Below are 22,934 nucleotides of genomic sequence, written 5' to 3'. Positions count from 1 at the left end.
ATCGTAGAACGTGGGAAGGGGATAGAAGTGGGGCTGGCTCTGAATCTTTCCGAATCTTAATAACGGCACCAATTAAAGTGGGAGAATAAAAATGACGCCTTCTCTGTATGTCCACTTGCTTCATCCTGTCAAGTTAGGTGGAAAATAAGGTGAAACCGCAGGGAGACAGGCCTAGGTATGAGCATGTCCCCTGGTCCTCGGTGCCCAGTTCTGCCTCACCCCCTACCCCGGGGTGGGGCAGGGGTGTTGGGAGTATAAGCTGAAATGTCATACTTCTGAGCTCAAATATTTCACAGAATTGTGTCCTTCACTTTTTAACCGAATATATGTATAGACGATGAAGCTATAACATGTTCAGAAAACTCACCCAAGTGTTAGATTACCAGTCCCCCCAAGCCAGTAGGGACAAGTAACCGGTAACCTGTTGCTAAAGTGTGTTTTGTTAACTTGTAGACCATTTTTCCTGTAAAGAAGCAATGATTTTTATCATCTAATGGTGTCTGAAGAGTGGAAATGTGTCCGTGTGTTGCGTGGGTGTCTAAACTTATTGAGAAGGATTGGTACCAGTGGTTTATGTCATTAAGCAAATCAGGGAGCAGCGCTCAGCCCTGTGTGGATTGCACATTTGAGCATTTTGATTCTCTTCTTGCAACTGAAATCTGATTCCCCCCGCCCCAGAGTTAATGCAAATTTGAGGATTTCCCAAACTTGTGTGAGGAATGGCAGATGAGTGACTCTGGCCTGGAAAATGGCACGTTAGTGAAACACGCTGACCAGCAAACCTCATGCTTTGCCTCTAGCCAGGACTCTGTTTTTACGTAACTTAAAGAATTTTTCCTCAAGTTGATGAAAAAGTGAGTTTTAGACGAAAAAGTTAGATGAGGTGGACAGATAACAACATACATTAGTTGCATGATGTGTTGGCAGCTTCCCTAGGTGGGAAATAACATTTCTTAATAACAAAAACTTTGCTTGATGTTTTAAAGTATTGAGATATCTCGGTTTGGCTGTATTTTTAACACTGTCACTCTCTGTGGCTTTTTGTTTCTTGTTTGTAGTCTGTGTCATGTACCCAGGTCTAAAGGGCGGGATGGGGTGGGAGCAGGGTTCCTCCTGGAGAGGGACTTGGGGCGCCGCCCCTTGAATGAAGAAGCGGCCTTGAGCACGCAGCTCTGTGGCTCTTCCCGTAAATGGGGGTGAGAAGAGGGACGAGGTCGCTGGTGGCTGGAGGCGTGATCCCCGCATCAGGCAAACGTGCGTGTGGATGGGGCTGGCAGCATAAAATTGCCAGTGTTTTATTCTGCCAGGTCGTCACTGGAACTATGACCATTTTTTGTTACCTCATTTCATTAAAGAGAGGCGATTTTAACTTTTGAAAAAAAGAAAAGCATAACATTAGGAGTTCCCGTCGTGGCTCAGGGGTTAACGAATCCGAGTAGGAACCATGAGGTTGTGGGTCCGATCCCTGGCCTTGCTCAGTGGGTTAAGGATCGGGTGTTGCCGTGAGCTGTGGTGTAGGTTGCAGACACGGCTCTGATCTCAAGTTGCTGTGGCTGTGGTACAGACCGGTCGGTGGCTACGGGTCCAATTCGACCCCTAGCCTGGGAATCTCCATATGTCATGGGTGCGGCCCTAGAAAAGACCAAAAAAAAAAAAAAAAAAGACATAACATTAGAACAAAGGAGGGGCATTTTAAATAAATTAGTTCAGTTTAACGAAAACCCCCATGCCAGTGTCCATCTCTTTTTTCTTTTGGCCCTAGGGGAGGTATTATCCAGACTCACGTCTGGGAAACACTGGCCGGCGCGAGGCTTCCCGGGAAGGTGGGCTTCCGTGGACCACGCGCAGGCAAACGAGGGATTGCCCAGGGCATCGGGTAGTGAGGAGAAGGCGGAGGCAGTGAGCTACACATTGAAGGGTAGTGGAAAATGTGGGTGATAACAGGGAATGTGGCACTTTAAAACCTGGGAGAAATTTAGATTTGCAGTCAGATACGATTCAGAGCCACTGGAGCCTTTTGAGCCTCACCACACAAAAACGGGCGTTTTGAAGTACTGATCTGGTGGCTTAAATGTAGTAGGAACTGCAGAGGCCTAGGTTAGGAGGGCTTTGTTACCCTTGGCTGTGCGTAGCTGAAGCCAAGAATAGGACAGAGGGTACGAGAGTAGGACGGGCAGTTCCAGAGACGTTTAGAAGAAAGAAGAGATAGGACTTGGTGACACCTGTAAATCTGAGAGGGGGGAGGAACAAAGCTTACAGCCAAAGCTTCTAGTCTTGGAGAATAGAAGAATGGTAGAAATACTCACACAAATTTGAAAATTTCTTTTTTTCTTTTTGTCTTTTCTAGGGCTGCTCCCGAGGCATACGGAGGTTCCCAGGTGAGGGGTCTAATCGGAGCTGCAGCCACCGGCCTACGCCAGAGCCACAGCCACACGGGATCTGAGCCGCGTCTGCGACCTACACCACAGCTCACGGCAATGCCGGATCCTTAACCCACTGAGCAAGGCCAGGGATCGAACCCGCAACCTCATGGTTCCAATCAGCTTTGTTAACCACTGAGCCACGACAGGAACTCCTGAAAATTTCTTAATACAAAGTACTAAATTTGGGTTGCCGTAGCTTATCCTGGGAGTGGGTGAAACCACAAATAGTGTTTTGGGGACCCAGTGCTTTGGTCAGGGACCTGGTCAAGAAGCCTGTCTTACTAATCGAATGCAAGCCCAGCATCTTCTCCCCGTGAATTTTCAGAAGTTAAGTGAACGTTGCGTTCTTTGTTCTTTCTTCCTCCCCTGACTTAGGAAACAGTGGCCTGTGATTAGGAAGTTACGGGATGTGGACGTCATTTGTCCACAGTAGAGACGGCTGCTTCCGAGGTGGAGCTGGAGCCACCGGGCAGTAGTCTCCCCTGAAAAATAAGCTGCTTTTTCTCTGAGTAAACAGCTTTTGTTCATTGTTGTTTCCCCAGAACCTCACTCATAATCGGTGCGTAATTGTTTAAAAACGAGTGGTCGATCTCCATAGAGGGGAGTGTTAGGCTGTGTCTTAACCTATCTTTATTATCTTTCATCCCTCTATCTTGTAGGGCGGCCAGAGATACTTCTATCTCAAGACCGCAAAATTTTTCTACTAGGAGAAACCATATGCCATGAACTAAACTAGATTCAGCCTGGCTCTAAGTGGCCTTTGCACACAATTGAGGCAAACTTCCCTTCGTGCTGACTCTACTGAGACCTTCTCCGCTTTGTGACGTAACCAAATTCCACTGGAATGAGCCTTAAATGAAAGCCATCGCTCGTCTTGTACATGTGAACAAGGACCCGTCTCTGTGAGATGTTCCCAGCATTCTTCCAGCAGCAGCACCTTGGACAAGCCAGGCCCCAGAGCTGGCTGGGTGATATTTGAGGCTGGAGGTGAGAGAGGTCAGGGTCCGAGCATGGCAGGTCTGGAGTTCTGCAAAGGGCAGCCACCGTGGAATTTTTAAAAAAGAAGGAGACATGAGGAGATTGAAATTTTGAAAAGATGACGTTGCGATGGCTTTTGGGGAGCCTGAGCAAGGGCGGAGATGGTGAGAAGTAAAAGCCTGACACACAGATTGCTGGCCTGTGGAGCTGATGGGTGTTGCCAACAGTCTCAGGTCATGAACCCGGGAGAGGGTCAGGTTTGTAGGCAGACTGGGAAGATTTCAAGTTAGGTTCTGGACACTTTGCTACGACAGCCTTTGAGACAGCCAGAGCCGCGGGACAAGCAAAGGGCAAGCGGAAGGACACATCACAGGCCCATTTGAGGAGAACTGGAAAAGACGGCAGATTTCAAATTAACGTAAGAGGGAGTTCCGTCGTGGTGCAGGGGAAATGACTCCGACTAGGAACCATGAGGTTGCGGGTTCGATCCCTGGTCTCGCTCAGTGGGTGAAGGATCCGGCGTTGCCACGCGCTGTGGTGAAGATTACAGATGTGGCTCGGATCTGGCGTTGCTGTGGCGGTGGTGGAGGCCGGCAGCTACCGCTCCCATTCGGCCCCTAGCCTGGGACCCTCCACGTGCCCTGGGTGCAGCACTAAAAAGAAAAAAAATAAAATAACAGAAGAGAAAAAATAAATAAATAAAATAAAATTGGCATAAGAGGAGTTCCTGCTATGGCACGACAGGATGGGCAGTGTCTGGAACACGGGGGCAAAAGTTGGATCCCCAGCCCCAGCGGGGTAAGGATCTGGGGTTGCTGCAGCTGTGACATAGGTCGAAACGGTGGCTCGGATATGACCCCTGGCCTGGGAACTCCATGTGCCCCACAGGGCCAAAAAGGAAAGAAAAAGAAAAGAAAATGAACTTAAGACAATTAACCACTTTCCTTTATCCAAATAACAGAAAGTACAATGAAAGGAACTCTCAATAGTAACAAAACTCGCAATAGTAACACAAACCCAAATACTGAAGAGTACACCCAATTCGAAATGTGGAAACCTTACGAAATACATTGAGACGTCACAGGCTTTAAAGAACTAAATAAGTGGGTAAATATGCCACATTCAAGAATGGGCATACTTAATATTGTAAAGAGGTAAAAGCCCCTCAAGTTTATTTATGCAGGGGCTTGTTTGTTTGGTCCACACCCGTGGCATGTGGCAGTTCCCAGGCCAGGGTTCAAATCCACACCACAGCAGCAGCCTGAGCCCCTGCAGTGGCAATGCCAGGTCCTTAACCTACTGCATCACAAGAGGACTCCGATGAAGTTTTTTTTGGTTAACTTGCTCAAAATGATTCTAAAGTTAAATGAGAAAAAAAATAAGCATATGAGACTGGCCAGGAGAATGCAAAACAAAGAATAATGAGGTTTGAGAGCCATGCATTTTCTGTTTACACATTTGCAAGTTTTCATCTTTTATGAGTATATATTACCTTTGTAAGTAGAGAGACAAGAGCTGAAACTAATAGAAACTGTAATAAATTATGATGTAGCCACAAAAAAAAGCCTGAAGAATGTGTGTGTTGCCACTGCAAAGAAATGGCATAAAGATTACACTGAAGTTGTAATTACACTCTTAACACCAACTGGACTAAACTAAAAGACGATCAGGAGATTCTGTAAGTACTGTTTATATACAAACAACTGTATATAAAATTGGTAACCTAGATGAAATCATCAAATTCCTGTAAAAGACACCGACTGATCTGAGACGTGCAAAATTTGAATAGACCCACGAAGCGTGAAAACATGGGTGAGTAATTGAAAACACTCTGTAGTGTCCCTTCCTGGCTCAGCAGTGAACAGACCCAAGTAGCATCCATGAGGATGCGGGTTCGTTCGCCGGCCTTGCTCAGTGGGTTCTGGAGCCGGCGTTGCAGTGAGCAGTGGTGTAGGTTGCAGACGCGGCTCGGATCCTACGTTGTTACGGCTGTGACATAGGCTGGCAGCTACAGCTCCACTTCAGTCCCTAGCCTGGGAACCTCCATATGCAGAGGGTGCGGCCCTGAAATAGGAAAACGAAAACAAAAACAAAACAAAAAACCAACACGTTGTCAAAGAAAAGCCCAGGCCTGCATGGCTTACAGCAGCACATTCAAAGCATGACTTATGCCCCATAACCAGGTGGAATTTATCTCAGAATGCAGGGTTGGTTTAACATTAAAAATCAATCAACGTACTACATCATATCAGTCGATAAAGGGCAAACACCAAATGATCATCTCACCAGATGCAGAAAAAGCATTTGCCCAACCTAATATAGGGCATCTGTGAAAAACCCACAGCGTCCGTCGTACTCAGTGGCTGAAAGGCTGAAAGCCTTTCCTGTAAGATCAGGATCAAGACAAGGATGTCGGCCCCTTCTATTCAATATTGTGTTGGCGGCACTGGGCAGGTAGACAAGAAGAAGACAGGAAAGGCATCCAGATTGGAAAGGAAGAAATAGAGGTATCTCTGTTTGCAGATGATGTGATCTTATATAGAGAACATTCAAAAGAAAATACAAGTATCAGGTGCGAGTTCAACAAAGTTGCAAGATACAAAAGTTGCGTGTGCAAAAGTCAGTTGTATTTCTCTACACTAAAAATAAACAGTCTGAAATTAAAACAATTCCATTTACAATAGCATTGAAAATAATAAAATATTTAGGAACAGGCTTAGAAAACCAGGTATACAGTGTATATTCCAGTCGTTCCCACTGTTGCTCATCAGGTTAATAATCCAGCTAGTATCCGTGAGGAAGTAGGTTCAATCCCTGGCCTCACTCAGTGGGGTAAATAATCTGGTGTTGCCGCAGGCTGTGGCGTAGGTCACAGACACAGCTCTCATCCGGCATCGTGGTGACTGTGGCGGAGCATGGCAGCTGAAGCTCCGATTTGGCTCCTGGCTCTGGAACTTCCCTATGCCCTGAGCGCGGCCCGAAAAAGAAAGAAACAGTCTCTCTCTCTATATATATACACACATATACACACGCATATCTACTGAAACTACAAAACGATTGCAATTTCAAAAGCCCTGAATAAGTGGGAGAGTCTTTGCTGTTCATGGATTTGAAGACGTAATCTTGTTAAGATGACGCACCCCTCAGTTTACCTGCAGCTTCAGCGCAATGCCTCTCAAGATCTAGGAGTTTTTTGGGTAGAAATTGACCAACTGATCCTCAAATTCATATGACAGTTGAACAGATCCGGAAGAGCTGAGACAGTCTTGAAAAAGAACCAAGTCGGAGCATCCACGCCTCGAAGTTTCAGAACTTAGCACAAAGCTCTGGTCATTACTGTGGTGTGACTCTTTGTGTCCCTCTCAGATTCATGGGTTGAAATACTGACCTCCTCAAAGGATGGTATTGATGGGTGGGGGCTTTCGGGGGGGAGGTTCTTCCGTCGTGAGCGTAGACTCCTAATGAGTAAGCTTAGTGTCGCATGCAAGAGAGGCCAGAGAGGTTCCTAGCCCCTTCTGCTCTGTCATGGACACAGTGAGAAGCCTGCATCCTGGAGGAAAGCCTTTGCCCAAGCATGTGCACCCTGATCTCGGACTCCCCCTTGCAGGACCGTGAGACATAAATGTTTGCTGCTTATAAGCGACACAGTCTGGTAGTGTTTTGTTGTAGCGCACCGAATGGACTGCGGCCGTCATCAAGACGGTGTGGCCATGGCATGAGAAGAGACAAGAGACTAGAATTGAGCGACCACAAATGAGCTCTCGCGTTTACAGAGAATTGATTTCCAACAAAGGTGTCAAGATGATTCGGTGGGGAAAGAAGAAGCTTTTTAACAAATGGTCCTGGTACAACAGGAGATCCGCTTGCAAAGGAATGAACTTGGACCTTTTCTTCACATCAAACGCTGAAATGAACTCAAAATAGATCATAGACCTGAATGTCTATTTAAGAGCTAAAAGTATAAAAAAGCTCAAAGTATTTGGAGTTCCCATTGGAGCGCAGTGGTTAACGAATCTGACTAGGAACCATGAGGTTGCAGGTTCAATCCCTGGCCTTGCTCCGTGGGTTAAGGATGTGGGGTTGCCATGAGCTGTGGTGTGGGTCGCAGACGCAGCTTGGATCTGGCATTGCTGTGGCTGTGGTGTTGCCATGGCTGTGGTGTAGGCTGGCAGCTGTAGCTCCGATTAGACCCCTAGGCTGGCAACCTCCATATGCTGCAGGTGTGGCCCGGAAAGGACAAAAGGGGGGTAAAAAAAACACTAAAAACTTTGGTGCTTCAAAGAAGGTGTACAGCCAGCCTGCAGAGAAAGAGTATTTGTAAATCACATATCTGGTAAGGCTCTTTTTATCTCTAGATATGCAGATATTTGTATACAGTTTTCTCCAGTATCTGGTGTGGGTTGGCTCCTGGACCCTCTCCCCGTGGACACCCAAATCCTTAGATGCTCAAGTCCCTCACATTTGCATATCACCTATGCACATCTTCCCACATACTTTAAATCCTCTCTAGATTACTTGTAATACTGAATGCAATGTAAACACTGTGTAAATACTCTAAATACTGTGTAACTAGTGGCCTGGGGTGCAGCAAGGTCAAGTTTTACTTTTTGGAACTTTTTGGAATTTTTTTTTAAAATATTTTTTTGGCTATGCCCACGGCATGGGATTGAACCCGCACCACAGGAGAGACCTGAGTCATAGCAGGAACAACACCAGATCCTTAACCCACTGAGCCACACGGGAACTCCTAAATTTTTTTTTAAATTCATGGTTGATTCAACCCATGAAGGTGGAACCTGTAGGTACCGGAGGTCCAGGGCGAGTGACTATAGGTAGCTATAGATAAGGGCATTTAGGACATATAAAGAATTCTCACCACTCAATAATAAAAAGGCAAATAGTTCAATTTTAAAATGGGCGTAAACGTCTACATAGAAATTTCTCCAAAGAAGATGTACCAGTAGCTAATAAAGCATATGAAAGCAGCTCAGAGTCAACAGTGAGACGAAAATCAGAACCACAGAGATAAAAACCCACGGAGACAACAACACCTGTTAGGATGGGGAGATCTGGGGGCCCTCATACACTGCCGATGGGAATTTGAAATGGTGCAGACGCTGTGGGGAACGGCCAGTTTCTGAAAGTGTTAAACAGGGAACCAGCAACTTCACTCGTAGGTTTACAAGAGAAATACACTCTGTGCCTGGTAACACCCTGGACGGCAGTATTCATGATTGCTGAAGACTAGGAACAACCCCAATGCCCTGATAAGTGGATACAGAAAATGCGTTTTATCTGTGCAACAGAATATTACTCAGTTATGAAAAGGAATGAAGTGTTGATTCATGCTACAACCTGGATAAACTTTAAAAACATGTTGAGTGAGAGAAGCCAGTCATAAATAAAATGCCACGTGTTGTATGATTCCATTTATATGAAATGTCCAGGACCAGTGAATCCACAGAGACATGGCATAGAACAGTGGTTGCCCAGGACGAGTGGGTTTGAGGTTGAATAAAGAGTGATGGCTCATGGGAATCTCTTTTTGGGATGATGAAAATGTTCTGAATTCATTGTGGTGATGGTTATACACCAGTGAGCATATTGAAAGCCATTGAGTTACATACTTCAGATGGTTGGATGGTATGGTATACGAATTGTGTCTTGATAAAGTTACATAAAAATTATCATAAGTGAAAAGTTTGCAGCACAATATGTAATATGAAATTTTTAATAAAATAAGTGCATTATAAAACATGATATTTTTTAAAAATAGCCAAATTCGTGAAGCTGTTTAATACGAGCTATTGGTGCATTTTCCCTTGATAGAGTAACAGATCCGATGACAAAATTTCCTATCAGTAATCAATGCCGCCTTATTAATAAAATAACAATTGCATGTATTGCATTCTTCCTGCATGCCAGCATGTGCTAAATTCTTAACATGCGTTTTGTCATTTGTTTGTCACAACACTTGATGATGCCCCCGTATATTTTCTGTCACTCTCTCCTTTCTATTCTCCAGCATACCACAGGTGACATTCACAAAACTGTATTATTTATCAGAATATCAAAAATGTGCACTCCCTTTTGTTGTTAGCAGTAGCTGTGAAGGTAAATCGCATAGGTCTTCATTTGAGTTGGTTTTAATGTGCTCCTTTGTAGTTAGAAGAGCACATTGATAGATGTATCTGTATACATTTAACTAAGATTTTAAGTTTTTTGGGGAGGGGGTTCACGAGATCTTTTTTTTTTTTTGTCTTTTTGCCTTTTTCTAGGGCCACTCCTGCAGCATATGGAGGTTCCCAGGCTAGGGGTCGAGTCAGAGCTGTAGCCTCCAGCCTACACCAGAGCCACAGCAACGCAGGATCCGAGCCGTGTCTTTGACCTACACCACAGCTCACAGCAACGCTGGATCCTTAACCCACTGAGCAAGGGCAGGGACCGAACCCGCAACCTCATGGTTCCTAGTCGGATTCGTTAACCACTGTGCCACGACGGGAACTCCAAGGTTTTTTTTAAAAAATATTTTTTGTTAAAGTATAGTTATTTACATTTTGCTCATTTCTGCCGTGCAGCAAAGTGACTCAGCCATACATATATGTACTCTTTTTTAAAACTACTATTTTTTATCATGGTCTGTCTCAGGAGATTGGCTATAGTTCCCTGTGCTGTGAAGATTTTAAGTTTAAAACATAATTTGATTTGCTGTAGTTGATTCTAATTATTGGAGGAGAAAGCTCTTACTCGTTACTTGACAGTGTTTTGTTTACCGTAACCCTAAATTTCAAAGAATCAATGGCAAAGATGATTTTGAGGTTTGTTTGGTTTTTTGTTTTTGTTTTTTTCCTTTGCAAATATAGACTAGTGCCTCAGTCAGTATGGGTTGCTCTAACAAAAGACCATAGACTGGCGGCTGAAACAACCAGCATTTATTTCTTGTGGTTCTGGAGGCTGGAAAAGTCTGAGACCAAGGTGCCGGCAGAGGCGGCTCTTGGTGAGCTAAGGGCCCTCTTCCTGGGCTGGTGGACACGGAGAGCAGAGGGCGAGCCAGCAGCCCTGTGGGCTCCTTTCCAGGAGAGCCCCACCCTGGGGACCTCATCTAACCCCAGGCACCCTGGGGGCTAGAGCCGCAGCACGCATGTTGGATGGGATGCAGTTCCAGTCAGAGCAACTGACTATGCTGAAAACCGAGTCCATAAATTCTAACCCTAGCACTTTTTGTTTGTTTTTAGTATTATGCGCCAAGAACCTTGCAAAGAAAGACTTCTTCCGTAAGTAAACACGCATTTTTGCTTTCTTAGAATATTAATGTTCTTCACCTATTTCTGAAATTTAAAATTTAAAACAAAGCAAATACACTGTGTTGTATTCTCCTGAAAGCCCTGCCTTCACTTCCCCGTTGGTTACGACTTAGAGGCGCCTTAGCTCCAAGGCACAGGAGCTATAACTCCTACAGGAAGGACCCTCTCTCTTTCCCTGTTCTGGCCACACCCTGTGTCCTCTGTCTTTCCATCCGTCGGTGTGTTGCCTTCTGCTGGATGAAGTGTTCTCACTCAGATACAGATGAGACATTTTTCTGTAAGTCTGGAGTAAAATTGTTAGTCACATTTTATAAATTCAGTCACACTTTAAAAGCCTTGTAATTAAAGGAATCTTAAAAAAAAAAAATGAAAGATCCTTTTCTAAAGGAAGTTCTCTCCCCTTAAGAAATTCACCTCGCGTAGAGGAGGTGCCTGGGGCACGAGGTTGCTCTCATGCTTTCGGATCCTCGAGGGAAAGCTGCTCGGTTCCTCTGTGGTTTTATTCACACTCGTAAGATGGAGAAACTGAGGCTCACAGGCTTTATTCAAGTAGCCAGGAGTCCAGAGTGATGGGCCACATTCAGGTGTGCCTGTACAACCCTCACCTGGCCGCCTCTCTGGTCTTTTAAACCTGTCTGATTCATTCTCCAGCATTTGGGCCCTTACCTAATTAAGACTTGGTGAATCCTTGCTTCTGTGTAGATAAAATAGACCAAGACCAGTAAACAAGATTTCTAGGTATTATTATTTTTTTTTAGAAAGGATGAATAGAATTAATTGGAGACACCTTTTCCTCTGTTTAACTAGGACCCTCAGAAATGGAAGTTTGAATTGAAGCCTATTTTTATAGTTTGCATTTCTAGCCTCAAAACATCCAAGCCGGATATCATTGTGGGTCACTTTTCCTAGAAAAGCTGAAGGGAAATACCTTATTTTGCTGATCAAAACTAACCTTAAGTTTGAGAATCATAGACATACCAGGGTAAGAAGCTTCTTTACCAAATTAGATGATCTCGAAGCTCCCCTTACCTGCGGGCCTGTGACCTGTTGATGCATCTGTAGCCTCATCCGGGTGTGGCTGTCCTCTGCCCCTTAGGACTCCCCGACCCCTTTGCCAAGATCGTTGTGGACGGATCTGGGCAGTGCCACTCGACGGACACTGTGAAAAACACGTTGGACCCCAAGTGGAACCAGCACTACGATCTGTGAGTTTGAATATCCTCTAAGCCACTTGCGGAGCGGCGGGAACATAGGTATCCAGCTCGTAAGAGAAGCATGTAATTTAAAAAAAAAAAAAAAAAGAGCAGTAACTAACTACTTATTGCGAAAAATGGGGATAGGCAAACAAATACACACTGCCTGCTTTTAGAATTCATATTCCTGGAAGTTCTTGGATTTGGTGTTTTCAGACATTTTTATGGTTTGTGTCTTTAACTGTGATCTTCGAACTTTCAATCTCCTGGCCCTTCTCACAGGAAAAAAGGGCCATACTTTCACGTCTTCTCTGTGCTACTGCTTTTCAGTAAAACCCTGAACATGGTTTTCAAATACACTGCTTAAAATACACTGTTATTGTATGTCGTTAGGACGTGAATATATCTTTTTCTGTCGATTTTCTAAAATCCTGCTTTTAGTACAAATGTAGTTTCTGCAAGAGAAAATAGTTTGATATGACTGAATGTCCTAAGCCCACATTACGTTCTGTCATTAAATGGATGCGCTTTGAAAATCACTGTTTTATAGGCACCTGTGTTCACATCCCTGCTCAGAAGTTTTTGTTAAAGTTACATTAAGTGATTATTGGTTTTTTTATTACACAACCTAAACTGGGTTTGAGTGGGATTTTTCAGTAGTTGGATCCTAAGTGTCACTTTCCGTTACCCCGAAGCCCTGGCAGTGACCTGGGCAGTGGTTGTCGATTCTCGACCTGAAAGCGCCCGTCTCTGGTTGCCCTGCACTGAGTGTGGGTTTGACGGAGGGGCTCAGTGCCCGTTAGGTGCCTCGGGTGGATGGAGGAAGGCAAGAAGTCCTGCGTCATGGACGAGTATCCTCTATGTGAAGCCTAGGCGGTGGGAACTTACGGATCCTGCCCTTAGCTCCGGAACTATTAAAACACAGTAGGTCTCCGAGATCAGATTGTCCTCAGAGTGGGGTTGTCCACACCTGTGTCTCCCACAACCGGTTGTAGTCCTTTTCCCAAGCCACTGGCCTTAGTAACACATATTTATTGAGCCAGCATTATTTTCAAAGGATTCTTCTGTACTAGCAGGTCAGATAAAACCCCAACGGGCTGTCCTAAGTGAGAAATACAGTCACCAGAGAGCTTGCGTGTTGTTTTCAGATACGTTGGGAAAACGGATTCGATAACCATCAGCGTGTGGAACCACAAGAAGATTCACAAGAAGCAGGGAGCTGGCTTCCTGGGGTGTGTGCGGCTGCTGTCCAATGCCGTCAGCAGACTGAAAGACACGGGATGTAAGGCCCAGGCGCTTTTCCGCCTCTTAATGTAACCGAAGAAAGCTTACGAGGCATCCTTTTCTTTCGCTCTTTTCTTTTCTTTCTTTTTTTTTTTTTTGTACTAAATACAGAACTCCTGCCTTCTCCTCCCTAGTGTACCTTTCCCTGGGTTAAGTTTTGAATTGTTTGTTTGCAGACCAGCGTTTGGATCTATGCAAACTAAACCCCTCAGATACTGATGCAGTTCGTGGCCAAATAGTGGGTAAGAACTTTCTCATCTGTATAAAGAGATAACTTTTACAGAACGTACCATTCAGCTCTTCCTCACCGAGGAAACACTCTCAGGCACTGACCCATGGTGACACTGCAAGGACAGACCACCCTCGGGGCCCATCTCTCTCCAGTACTGAAACGTTTCATCTCGTGTGGTTTTTTTAAGTATGTTACCTGGTTCTCTTCAGTCTGTCATTCAAGGTGGAGTTAAAATGACCGAGGTGCAAAAAAGACTGAGGGTTATAACTGTTAATGTCATTTTTAATCCTCACGCTGATGGGCAGTTAGTTCGTCATGATACCCAAGTGTAGGTGATAAAAACGGTGGCCACACACGCAAGTGCCGAGAAAGAGGCTCTTGAGGAAGACCTGCCGTACGTGAAAAAGGCAGAGGGGGTGTCTGCAGGCCCCACGCGGTGTGATTTTATGGAGTCAGGACTGAGCGGCTTAGAATGAAGACGTAAGACGGGCTCCGTCGCAGACTGCTGACCAGAGGTGTTCTGTTGGAAGGAAGGAAATCCGCTAAGCCGCTGGTCCACGTACCCACCCCGTTTTTAGGAGCGTTCTGGGGGCAGCGCAGACGTTGCGAGGCATCAAGACAGAGTATCCCCGCCGCACGCCAGTGACTTAGGACCCCAGACCCGTAGGTGTTGTCTTAGGTGGACCTGACCCGGGATAAATGGGCAGAGCGTAGCTTCCTGAAAACTCCCCTGACGACACAGTCCTCACCCAGGGCCTCTCTGTGGGCCATTTCCTCTTGTCTTCGGGGAGGGCCGGGCTGGGCAAGGCCGGATACCCGGAAGCGGCGTCCTGACTTCAGCAGCGTCTTGGGCGTTCAGGGCGGGGACCGAGAACATGTGCGTAGGTGCAGCCAGACGCTGCAGATTCCGAAAGCACTCTGTGTCCTTACCGGACGCAAATCAGAATCGTCTTAAAAGGTGAGGGAGCTCAGAGGAAGTGAGAAGTACGATCTGTGATTCCCACCGAGAGCGTGGAGGACACGCCCTCTGCCCCCCCGTCTGCAGGAGTGTTCCCAGCCGCACCGGGGGGGTGCAGCTAACGCGCAAACTGCTTCAGGCCTGAGAGCATAGGGCTGTGTGTGTGTACCTGTAGGCATGTGCTTTTAGAGTAAGGGCGTACACAACTTCTGCGTTTGCACTGGCCCACTGTGGTGCAGTCGCATCACGTGGCACTGGATTTTAACGCAACCCTTGTCTTCTTCTCAGTCAGCTTACAGACGCGAGACCGACTGGGCACCGGAGGCCCCGTGGTGGACTGCAGAGGGCTGTTAGACAACGAAGGGTGCGTACCGCCGCCGCGGCGAGGCCTGGGGTGGGGGTGGGGGGGAACCCTGCCGCCCACGCGCTCACGCTCCGCGAAACTGGCCTTCCCACCTTGCTGCTGGCTCGAAGGCTGGGATGCAGGAAAGGACGTGGGGATAAAACTGGGGTCCAGTTGGCTTGATTATAAAGGACCCTGTCAAGACGCATGCCCCAAAGACTCAGGATCCAATTTCCAGAGGTTCCCACTGGCCAAAGAGCATCAGTAAAGAATTAGAACTGCAGTGGGTTGGAACAATCTGTTGACATCATCCCGAGCCACAGAGAAAGAAATTCTTTTTTTTTTTATATAATTTTTTTATTTTCCCACTGTACAGCAAGGGGGTTAGGTTATCCTTACATGTATACATTACAATTACATTTTTTCCCCCACCCTTTCTTCTGTTGCAACATGAGTATCTAGACAAAGTTCTCAATGCTATTCAGCAGGATCTCCTTGTAAATCTATTCTAAGTTGTGTCTGATAAGCCCAAGCTCCCGATCCCTCCCACTTCCTCCCCCTCCCATCAGGCAGCCACAAGTCTCTTCTCCAAGTCCATGATTTTCTTTTCTGAGGAGATGTTCATTTGTGCGGGATATTAGATTCCAGTTATAAGTGATATCATATGGTATTTGTCTTTGTCTTTCTGGCTCATTTCACTCAGGATGAGAGTCTCTAGTTCCATCCATGTTGCTGCAAATGGCATGATGTCATTCTTTTTTATGGCTGAGTAGTATTCCATTGTGTATATATACCACCTCTTCCGAATCCAATCATCTATCGATGGACGTTTGGGTTGTTTCCATGTCCTGGCTATTGTGAATAGTGCTGCAATGAACATGCGGGTGCACCTGTCTCTTTTAAGTAGAGTTTTGTCCGGATAGATGCCCAAGAGGGAGATTGCGGGGTCATATGGAAGTTCTATGTATAGATTTCTAAGGTATCTCCAAACTGTCCTCCATAGGGGCTGTACCAGTTTACATTCCCACCAACAGTGCAGGAGGGTTCCCTTTTGGAGAAAGAAATTCTAAAAAACCAAATCAGGAAACCAGGAACACCCTCCACAGCTCCCCTTGGTCACTGTCATAATTTTTCAATCCCCAGTCAGTTAACGGGGCTGGGCAATAATCACGACTAGTTGCTGAGAGCATCTCTAAAGAGAGAACCTGACGTGAACATAGATCTTGGGGGCCCAGCAGGGAATAGAATCAGTGTCATCCAGAAGGGGGCGCCCTGGGGTGTCAGACACAACCCGGTGTCTTCAACAGACACTGCAAGAAAAAGTATATAAATAAAAAGGAAGGAGAACCTGGTTAATAAAATTAATTAACCACAGAAATTATTAATCCATTAATAGAAAAGATTTGAGAGACACACCCATTGAGTGCATTGTGTGGATCCTGATTAATTAGACAATTGACTGGAGAAATTTGAACACTGACTGGCATTTGATATTAGGAAAATCAGCGTACTTTTTTTGGTCATGATAATGGAAGTGGCCTTATCTTCCAGAGGTACAGTGTTGGGACTGGTTGCAGAACAGCCAGCTGAGGGGGAGGAGGTGGGAGAGTCGCCAGGAGACGGTCCTTGGAACTAGGTGACGAGGCCGGGGATTCACTGATGTCGGCTCTCCATTTGTGTGTCCGTCTGAAAGTTTTTCAACCTGAAATGTTTTTCAAAAGTAGGGAGTTCCAGTGGTGGCGCAGCGGAAACGGGTCCAACTAGTAACCAAACGAATCCAACTAGCAACCATGAGGTTGCGGGTTCGATCCCTGGCCTCGCTCACTGGGTTAAGGATCCAGCGTTGCCAGGAGCTGGGGTGTAGGTGGCAGCCACAGCTCGGATCCCGTGTTGCTGTGGCTGGGGTGTAGGCTGGCAGCTGCAGCTGATGCGACCCCTAGCCTGGGAGCCTCCATACACACGGGTGCAGCCCTAAAAAAAAGAAAGAAAGAAAAAAAAAAAAGGACTTGCTTATAAAGGAAAATCGCCTCTCTGGGTCAGTTGTCTTCAGAATGGTGCAGAAGATGAAGATTTAGGGTAAAGAGTGCTTTTAAAGTCAATGCAGCATTTTACACAACCAGGAATTCTCTTATAGAATAAAATGACAAGGGAAACGGAACGTTTGGATCTGATTCTGAGTCAAACTGAAGTCCCGTTTTATGGGCTCCTTCGCATACTCGGTTGGTTTTTTCCAGCCCTTCAGCTCCAGATGAGGATGGGATCCCGCAGACGGCCTCGGTGGCACTTTACACATGGCTCCCTTTGGCCACTGGTTCCTCGTCTCTCTTTCCAGTTAAATAGGACGGGCCGAGTTTTATGCAACTGAGCACGTTGGGATGCTCTGTATCGTTCAAGAAAAGCCACATACACAGGTGTGCGAGCGTCATGACGCACCGTTGGGTGCTTCCCTGTCCCCGCCGGCGTCGTCACGCGTGCTGTGCTCCTCCCCCTTCTAGAACCGTGTATGAAGACTCGGGCCCCGGGAGGCCGCTCAGCTGCTTCATGGAGGAACCAGCCCCTTACACGGACGGCCCAGGGGCCGCGGCTGGAGGCGGGAACTGCAGGTTTGTGGAGTCCCCGAGTCAAGATCAAAGAGTCCAGGCCCAGCGACTTCGAAACCCCGAGGTCCGAGGGCCCCTGCAGACGCCGCAGAACCGACCGCACGGCCACCAGTCCCCGGAGCTGCCTGAAGGCTACGGTGAGAGGCCTCGGCCCGCCCCCGGGGTGCCCGGCAGCCTAACCCCGTGTTAGGAACCTGTGCGAGTCAGAGCTGCTGACGTTCGTGGCGCTGGGCCACGCGGGGCTGTGTCCGTGTAAGACGAGACCCCGGGGATGGGTAGGGAATCCCGCTCGGCGGGGCCGCGCTCCGGTTGCTCCCGCCTCCCGGGTGAGCGGTTGTGTGAGGATTTTAGGCCAGTGAACCAAAGACCAGTGCCACTGGGGCGAAGGGGGCTGACCGAGGGGTCTGCGGTGCCCTGGGGGTTGAAGGCCAGCCTTGGGCAGCAGCGAAAAGACGGGATCTTTGGACAGCCGCAGAGGGAGGTCCTCAGTGAAGGAGGACCACGTGTAGAGTCAGAATGGTGGCAGAGGTCCAGGTGGGGTCCGTCCGCCGGTGGCAGATCCGGGGATGTGGCCCAGGAAGGAGAGCCCGGCTCTCTGGGTGTGAACAGGAGTCAGCTGCCCGCACGCATGGGCGCGGGGCTGCGGCTCCTGGAAGCCCGGCAGGTTAGCTGCTGCCCTTCCAGCCCTCTTCCTGGTGATCTTAAAGGCTCTTGGAAGGAAGCGGAGTCGGCTTACAGGATCCCTCCTTGTCGCTGAGGGTAACTGATGGTGCTCCCCGCTTTCTTGTGCAGAACAGAGAACCACCGTGCAGGGGCAGGTGTACTTCCTGCACACGCAGACTGGAGTCAGCACCTGGCACGACCCCAGGGTACCCAGGTAGGTCTCCCGAATGCCCCCCGGCAGAGCTGTGTCCGGCCTTTGCCTGGAGCCCCGAGTGTGGGTGACAGAGCCCCGAGGTTTGCAGACAGAAACCTGCAGAGCGGCAGCACAGGCAGGACATCTGTCCTGGGGGCCGGGACTCGGACTCTCTGGGGGACGGTCCCAGCCCTGCTGCCCCCTCTAGACTCTCCAACTGCTGGAACACAAGTGGGTCCTTTAGGAAGTGACCTTGGGCCTTGAAATCAGATCCCGGAACTGAAAAGGACCCTCACCCCTAGATTAAGTCAAAAAAGCCCGGAAACCCTTCCAGAGGTGTTGCCATCACTTTAAACCAAAAATACTGTTGAGCAAAATGATTCTGTCTGGCGTGAAGCCCTCAATACCTGGGGTGGGAGCCGGCGGGGAGCAGTGGGCACCGGCTGGCGATGAGCCGGGGAGTGTTGGTTACTCACGATAGCCTCTCTCTGCTTTTTTAAATGCTGCAAGTTGTCCGTAATGAAAAGTTCAAAAGGAAATATAAAGACTCTGTTACCCTCTCTCTTCTACTTTACTGTCGCCATTGCCTCAGTCCCTTGGGGACCATTCCTGGGGGAGATGAAGCTTTTCTATACGAATTCCTTCTCCAAGGCCATACACCTGAGCCCAGGTCAGAGAGCCCCCCCCACCCCCACCCCGTAATGGAGTTACGTTTCTTTCCTCCTTTGCTTTGCTTTCCTTTTCTCTTTTTAAAATGTTGCTGTCGTTGTTGTAGAAAAGCATTACTACCTCGTACCGTTTCCGGTGATGCTCGTTTCCTTTTTATCCATTATTTGTTTCATCTGAGAACGAGCTTCCTGTCTTTGATTTTCCAAATCTATGTTGAATTCACAATTCAGGATCTGTCATTAGAGTGGAACTATTAGCTGCAAATGACCGAGGCGTCTCTTTGGGCCTCACTGTAAGGAACGTCAGGCTTTTGTGCTAATGAGAAAGGCACCTTGGACCGCGGTGCTCTGCTCCCGTGACTCTGGATTGTAGTGAAATCATGCATTAAGAGGTCAGGATGAGAAGCGCCTGCTTACGAACAGAGCCACCTCGAAACCGAGAAGGCCTCTTCCCGGCGCGGCGCCTTAGAGTCGTTAAGATTTCCGGCGCGTGCCGGGGCCTCCCCTCGGCTCCAGAGCGCCTGTGCTGCCCGGGAGCCTTCCCCGCAGCAACCTCTCTGATCTCGAGCGCCTCATTTTAACCGGCGCATCCAGGGTTTCCCGGCAGCACTCCCATGCTTCCTGCCCTTTGGCCCTCTCGCGGGGAAGGAAGGATGCTCCCGGGCAGTTCACGTTCCCCGTCACGGTCCAGGCTCTGCAAGTTTTTACCTGCGCGTTGTGCTGCCTGCGCGTGCGGCACGGGGGCCTGGACTCGGTGGGCGTTTGGCGTAAGCAGCACCTCGACCGTCCCTTGCAGCAGAACCGGGACACGGCCCCTTGACAGGGGGATGCCCGAGGCTCTGCCACTGCGGGTTTGGTCTCGGCCTCTGCCCTCAGACGCCCAAACCTGTCTGTATCTTCCGTTTTGGTAGAGACCTTAACAGCGTGAACTGTGATGAACTTGGACCGCTGCCGCCCGGCTGGGAAGTCCGAAGTACCGTTTCCGGGAGAATATATTTTGTAGATCATAACAACCGAACGACCCAGTTTACAGACCCGAGGCTGCACCACATCATGAGGTAAGGCTCCCACCAAACCTCTGCTGGCCTCTCGCAGTTACCATGTCGTGTCTTCTGCTCGGGCTTGTCTTCATTTATCCACTGCATTGGTGGGTAACAGAGAATGAGCATGAACAAAGCGCGCTCCCTCTCCGGTGCGCGGGTGCGGGTTGGAAGCCCTCCGGGCGGCTGTGAGCAGTGCCAGAGTCCTGGGTCCTGGCCGCCCTGCTCCCACTTGCAGCCCGGATAAAATCCAGCAAGCCGGCGGCTTGGGCAGCCTCATTCTCGAGGCTTCGTCATGCCGTGCTCGGGTGAGATGCGTGGCCTTGAGGGAGACGCAGCAAGGTAAGGTTTTCTCCCTGGTGTCCAGTCATTGCCGCCTGGAAGGGCTGCCAGGTCCCGACGCTGCGCGCCGAGCCTCTTCCCAGGCCGCCGCCGCTGCCGCCAGGGGGCTCGGACCTGGGAGTGACCTTGGCTGCCACGCTCAGCGTTGCAGCTTGGCTGTGTTCTCAGAACGGGAGCCCACAGGGCGCCTCTCGTCGATCGTTGACGTGAGGGGCAAAACTTGAGCAGGACAGATGCCACTTGGTCCCCCTCCCCCTCCTCGTCCTTCCGTGTTGCTGGACTTTGGCTTTCGATGAGCAGGCGTGGAAATCTCTCGGCTACGAGGCCGCGGAGTGGTTCCCGTTGGTTGCACGTGTTGGCTCGTGGGCATCTCGCCCCTTCACGGCCGTCTGCGTCCAGCCTCTCCCGCTGCGCCCTTGGCTGCGGCAGCCCGGGCGTGCCTGGGCACACGGCTCGGGCTCAGACACGCACTAGACCCCGGATGCGAGCGGGCGGCCTCCGCGTGTTCGTGGCCGTGACTGTGAGACGTGGAGCGGGGGGGTCTCCTTTGTTGACGCCCGGGCAGGCACTGAGTCTGCCGGCGGCCACCGGCGATGTTGACACGCGTGCAGGTGAAGTTCTGTCACCGGGGCAGACGCTTCCTGTAGCCGTTGGGGTCACCATCGCCCCTCTCAGGCGCTCGGGTGACGGGGCGCTGCTCTCGGGATGACCTCGGCCTCCGTTTTCCTCCAGTCACCAGTGCCAACTCAAGGAGCCCAGCCAGTCGCTGCCCCTGCCCAGCGAGGGCTCCGTGGAAGACGAGGAGCTTCCCGCCCAGAGATACGAGAGGGACTTAGTCCAGAAACTGAAGGTCCTCAGACACGAACTCTCCCTCCAGCAGCCGCAGGCCGGTCACTGCCGCATCGAAGTCTCCAGAGAGGAGATATTCGAGGTATGGGCTCTGCCGGCTGGAGACGCCCCCTGCCCGCGGTGGGGGTCAGGGCTGCGGCTGCTGCGTCGGCCGCTGGGCAAGGTGCAGGGTTTCTCAGGGCCAAGGCCCGCGGAGCGAGAGGCAAGAGCTGGGCACACGGTGTCCTCTGCGTGGCAGTGGAGTCACGTGTGCAGAAACCAGTGCCCACACCACTGTGCCCCCCCCAAAGCGATTCCAGCTCCGCGCCTGCAGTTTCCCCAGAGCCAGGCGTCCCCCCGCCGCCCCCTCGCCTGGCCCTGTCCCCTCAGACACGCGCAGGGGCCTCCCTGTGGTTCCTTCTGCAACTAGGAGGTCAGACGGGCTGGGCAGAGCACTGTCCTTTGACTTGCGCGACCCAGGCCCCTGATCAGGCCGGGCCTCAGCCAGGCGGGCCCCTTCTCAGGACCACGCTCACCGGGGAATCTCAGCCGTCCCTGGGCCTTCATGGGGTCCTCGGCAGAGAAGATCCGGTGAGACGAGGTAGGAGCCAGGGCAGGCTCTCCCGCTGCCAGCGGCCCAGCGCCTTGTCCACCGAGGGCGCTGGGGCTGGAGGCTCGGGCACAGCCGGTGTGGACGAGCAGATCTGCTCACCGAGCATCGTAAATGGTCGTCGGGGGTCGGAAAGCCTGAATTATTGACACACGGCTGCCAGATCATTCCACTCAGCATCCTCTTGCCCTCCTGGGAGGGCAGCTCTGAATTACATTAAATTCAAAGCAAGAAGAGAGTCTTAAGTGCCTTTTCACTGAAAATGCCTGCAGATGCTCAGCTCTTCCACGCAGAATGCTGGGTCTGAGGGGCGTGAGGCTGCCCGCGCGTCTTCTGTCGGGTAAGCTGTGTACTTACCTGGGTGAGGAAGACACGCTGAAAGCCTTGGCTGTGGTTTTTCTTTAATTACTTAATGAATTTTATCACATTCTTAGGTGCCTCCTTGGCTTTTTGACTCCATGGGAAAGTATGATTTTGGACTTCAGATATCAAACCAGGCTCAGAATCTTGTACTGTTCAGACTCTCGCGATGTCTTCATTTTAGTGAAAAGAGACAGATTATTCATAGGGCGCACCCGGATTGACCGGGGTAGAGAAAATGAACTCTAGTGAGGACGTTGCGCCCTTCAGTTGGGATTGGGCCGCGCGTAAACAAGTGCTGCCTCGAGGTACAGGGTTCGCCCTTGTTGTTCCGAGGGGACGACAGTGGGAGAGAAGCTGCTGGAGGCACAGGGCACAGGCCACCAGATCAGCGCTCTGGCCAGGAACCAGCCCCAAACTCAGCTCTGAACGCTTGCAGCTAAGCTCAGATGCTCCGGTGTAGTCAGGGTCCGTTATGAACAACCTGTCATTGTTTCACAGTTTGAAAAATTCTCCTCTCTGAAACTGTCGCTTTGACGTGCAGGAGTCTTATCGCCAGATAATGAAGATGCGACCAAAGGACCTGAAAAAGCGACTCATGGTGAAGTTCCGTGGAGAAGAAGGTTTGGACTATGGCGGGGTGGCGAGGTGAGAGGTCACGCGCCCGCTCTGCGGCCCCGTCCCCGGCCGTCGGGCCTTCACGGGCCGCCTTCAGGGCGCGCTCTTAGAATGAGGCCTCACAGGGCGTGAGCTCGCTGGCGTCCTGCCACGACCCGCAGAAGGCCCAGGACCCTCCCCGTGGCTGACGTCTCGTAAAGCACGAGCTGAGCTTGGAACCTCCCTCCTCCTTCGTCTGGCCCGACCGAGCCTGAAGTTAGCACAGAGCCAGCCTTGCTTCTCTCTTGAGGGACCTTC

The 22,934-nt window shown here is 49.6% G+C and overlaps 1 protein-coding gene across 2 annotated transcripts in view; it reads left to right on the top strand.

Moving 5' to 3' along the window:
* SMURF1 (SMAD specific E3 ubiquitin protein ligase 1) overlaps positions 1-22,934 on the top strand; it is a 105,773-nt gene that overhangs the window by 70,885 nt on the left and 11,954 nt on the right. For both annotated transcript variants that reach the window (XM_047779544.1, XM_047779543.1), the window contains exons 2-11: positions 10,637-10,675; positions 11,802-11,910; positions 13,047-13,180; positions 13,359-13,424; positions 14,661-14,736; positions 17,211-17,452; positions 18,108-18,192; positions 19,751-19,897; positions 20,954-21,152; positions 22,564-22,667. In XM_047779544.1, coding sequence (XP_047635500.1) covers positions 10,637-10,675; positions 11,802-11,910; positions 13,047-13,180; positions 13,359-13,424; positions 14,661-14,736; positions 17,211-17,452; positions 18,108-18,192; positions 19,751-19,897; positions 20,954-21,152; positions 22,564-22,667 — 1,201 coding nt within the window. The remainder of the gene's footprint in view (positions 1-10,636; positions 10,676-11,801; positions 11,911-13,046; positions 13,181-13,358; positions 13,425-14,660; positions 14,737-17,210; positions 17,453-18,107; positions 18,193-19,750; positions 19,898-20,953; positions 21,153-22,563; positions 22,668-22,934) is intronic.

Source organism: Phacochoerus africanus, chromosome 5, assembly GCF_016906955.1.
Source record: "Phacochoerus africanus isolate WHEZ1 chromosome 5, ROS_Pafr_v1, whole genome shotgun sequence".
Lineage (NCBI taxonomy): Eukaryota > Metazoa > Chordata > Mammalia > Artiodactyla > Suidae > Phacochoerus > Phacochoerus africanus.
Note: the sequence above shows the minus strand (reverse complement) of the source record. Positions and strands in the feature narration are given on the sequence as shown.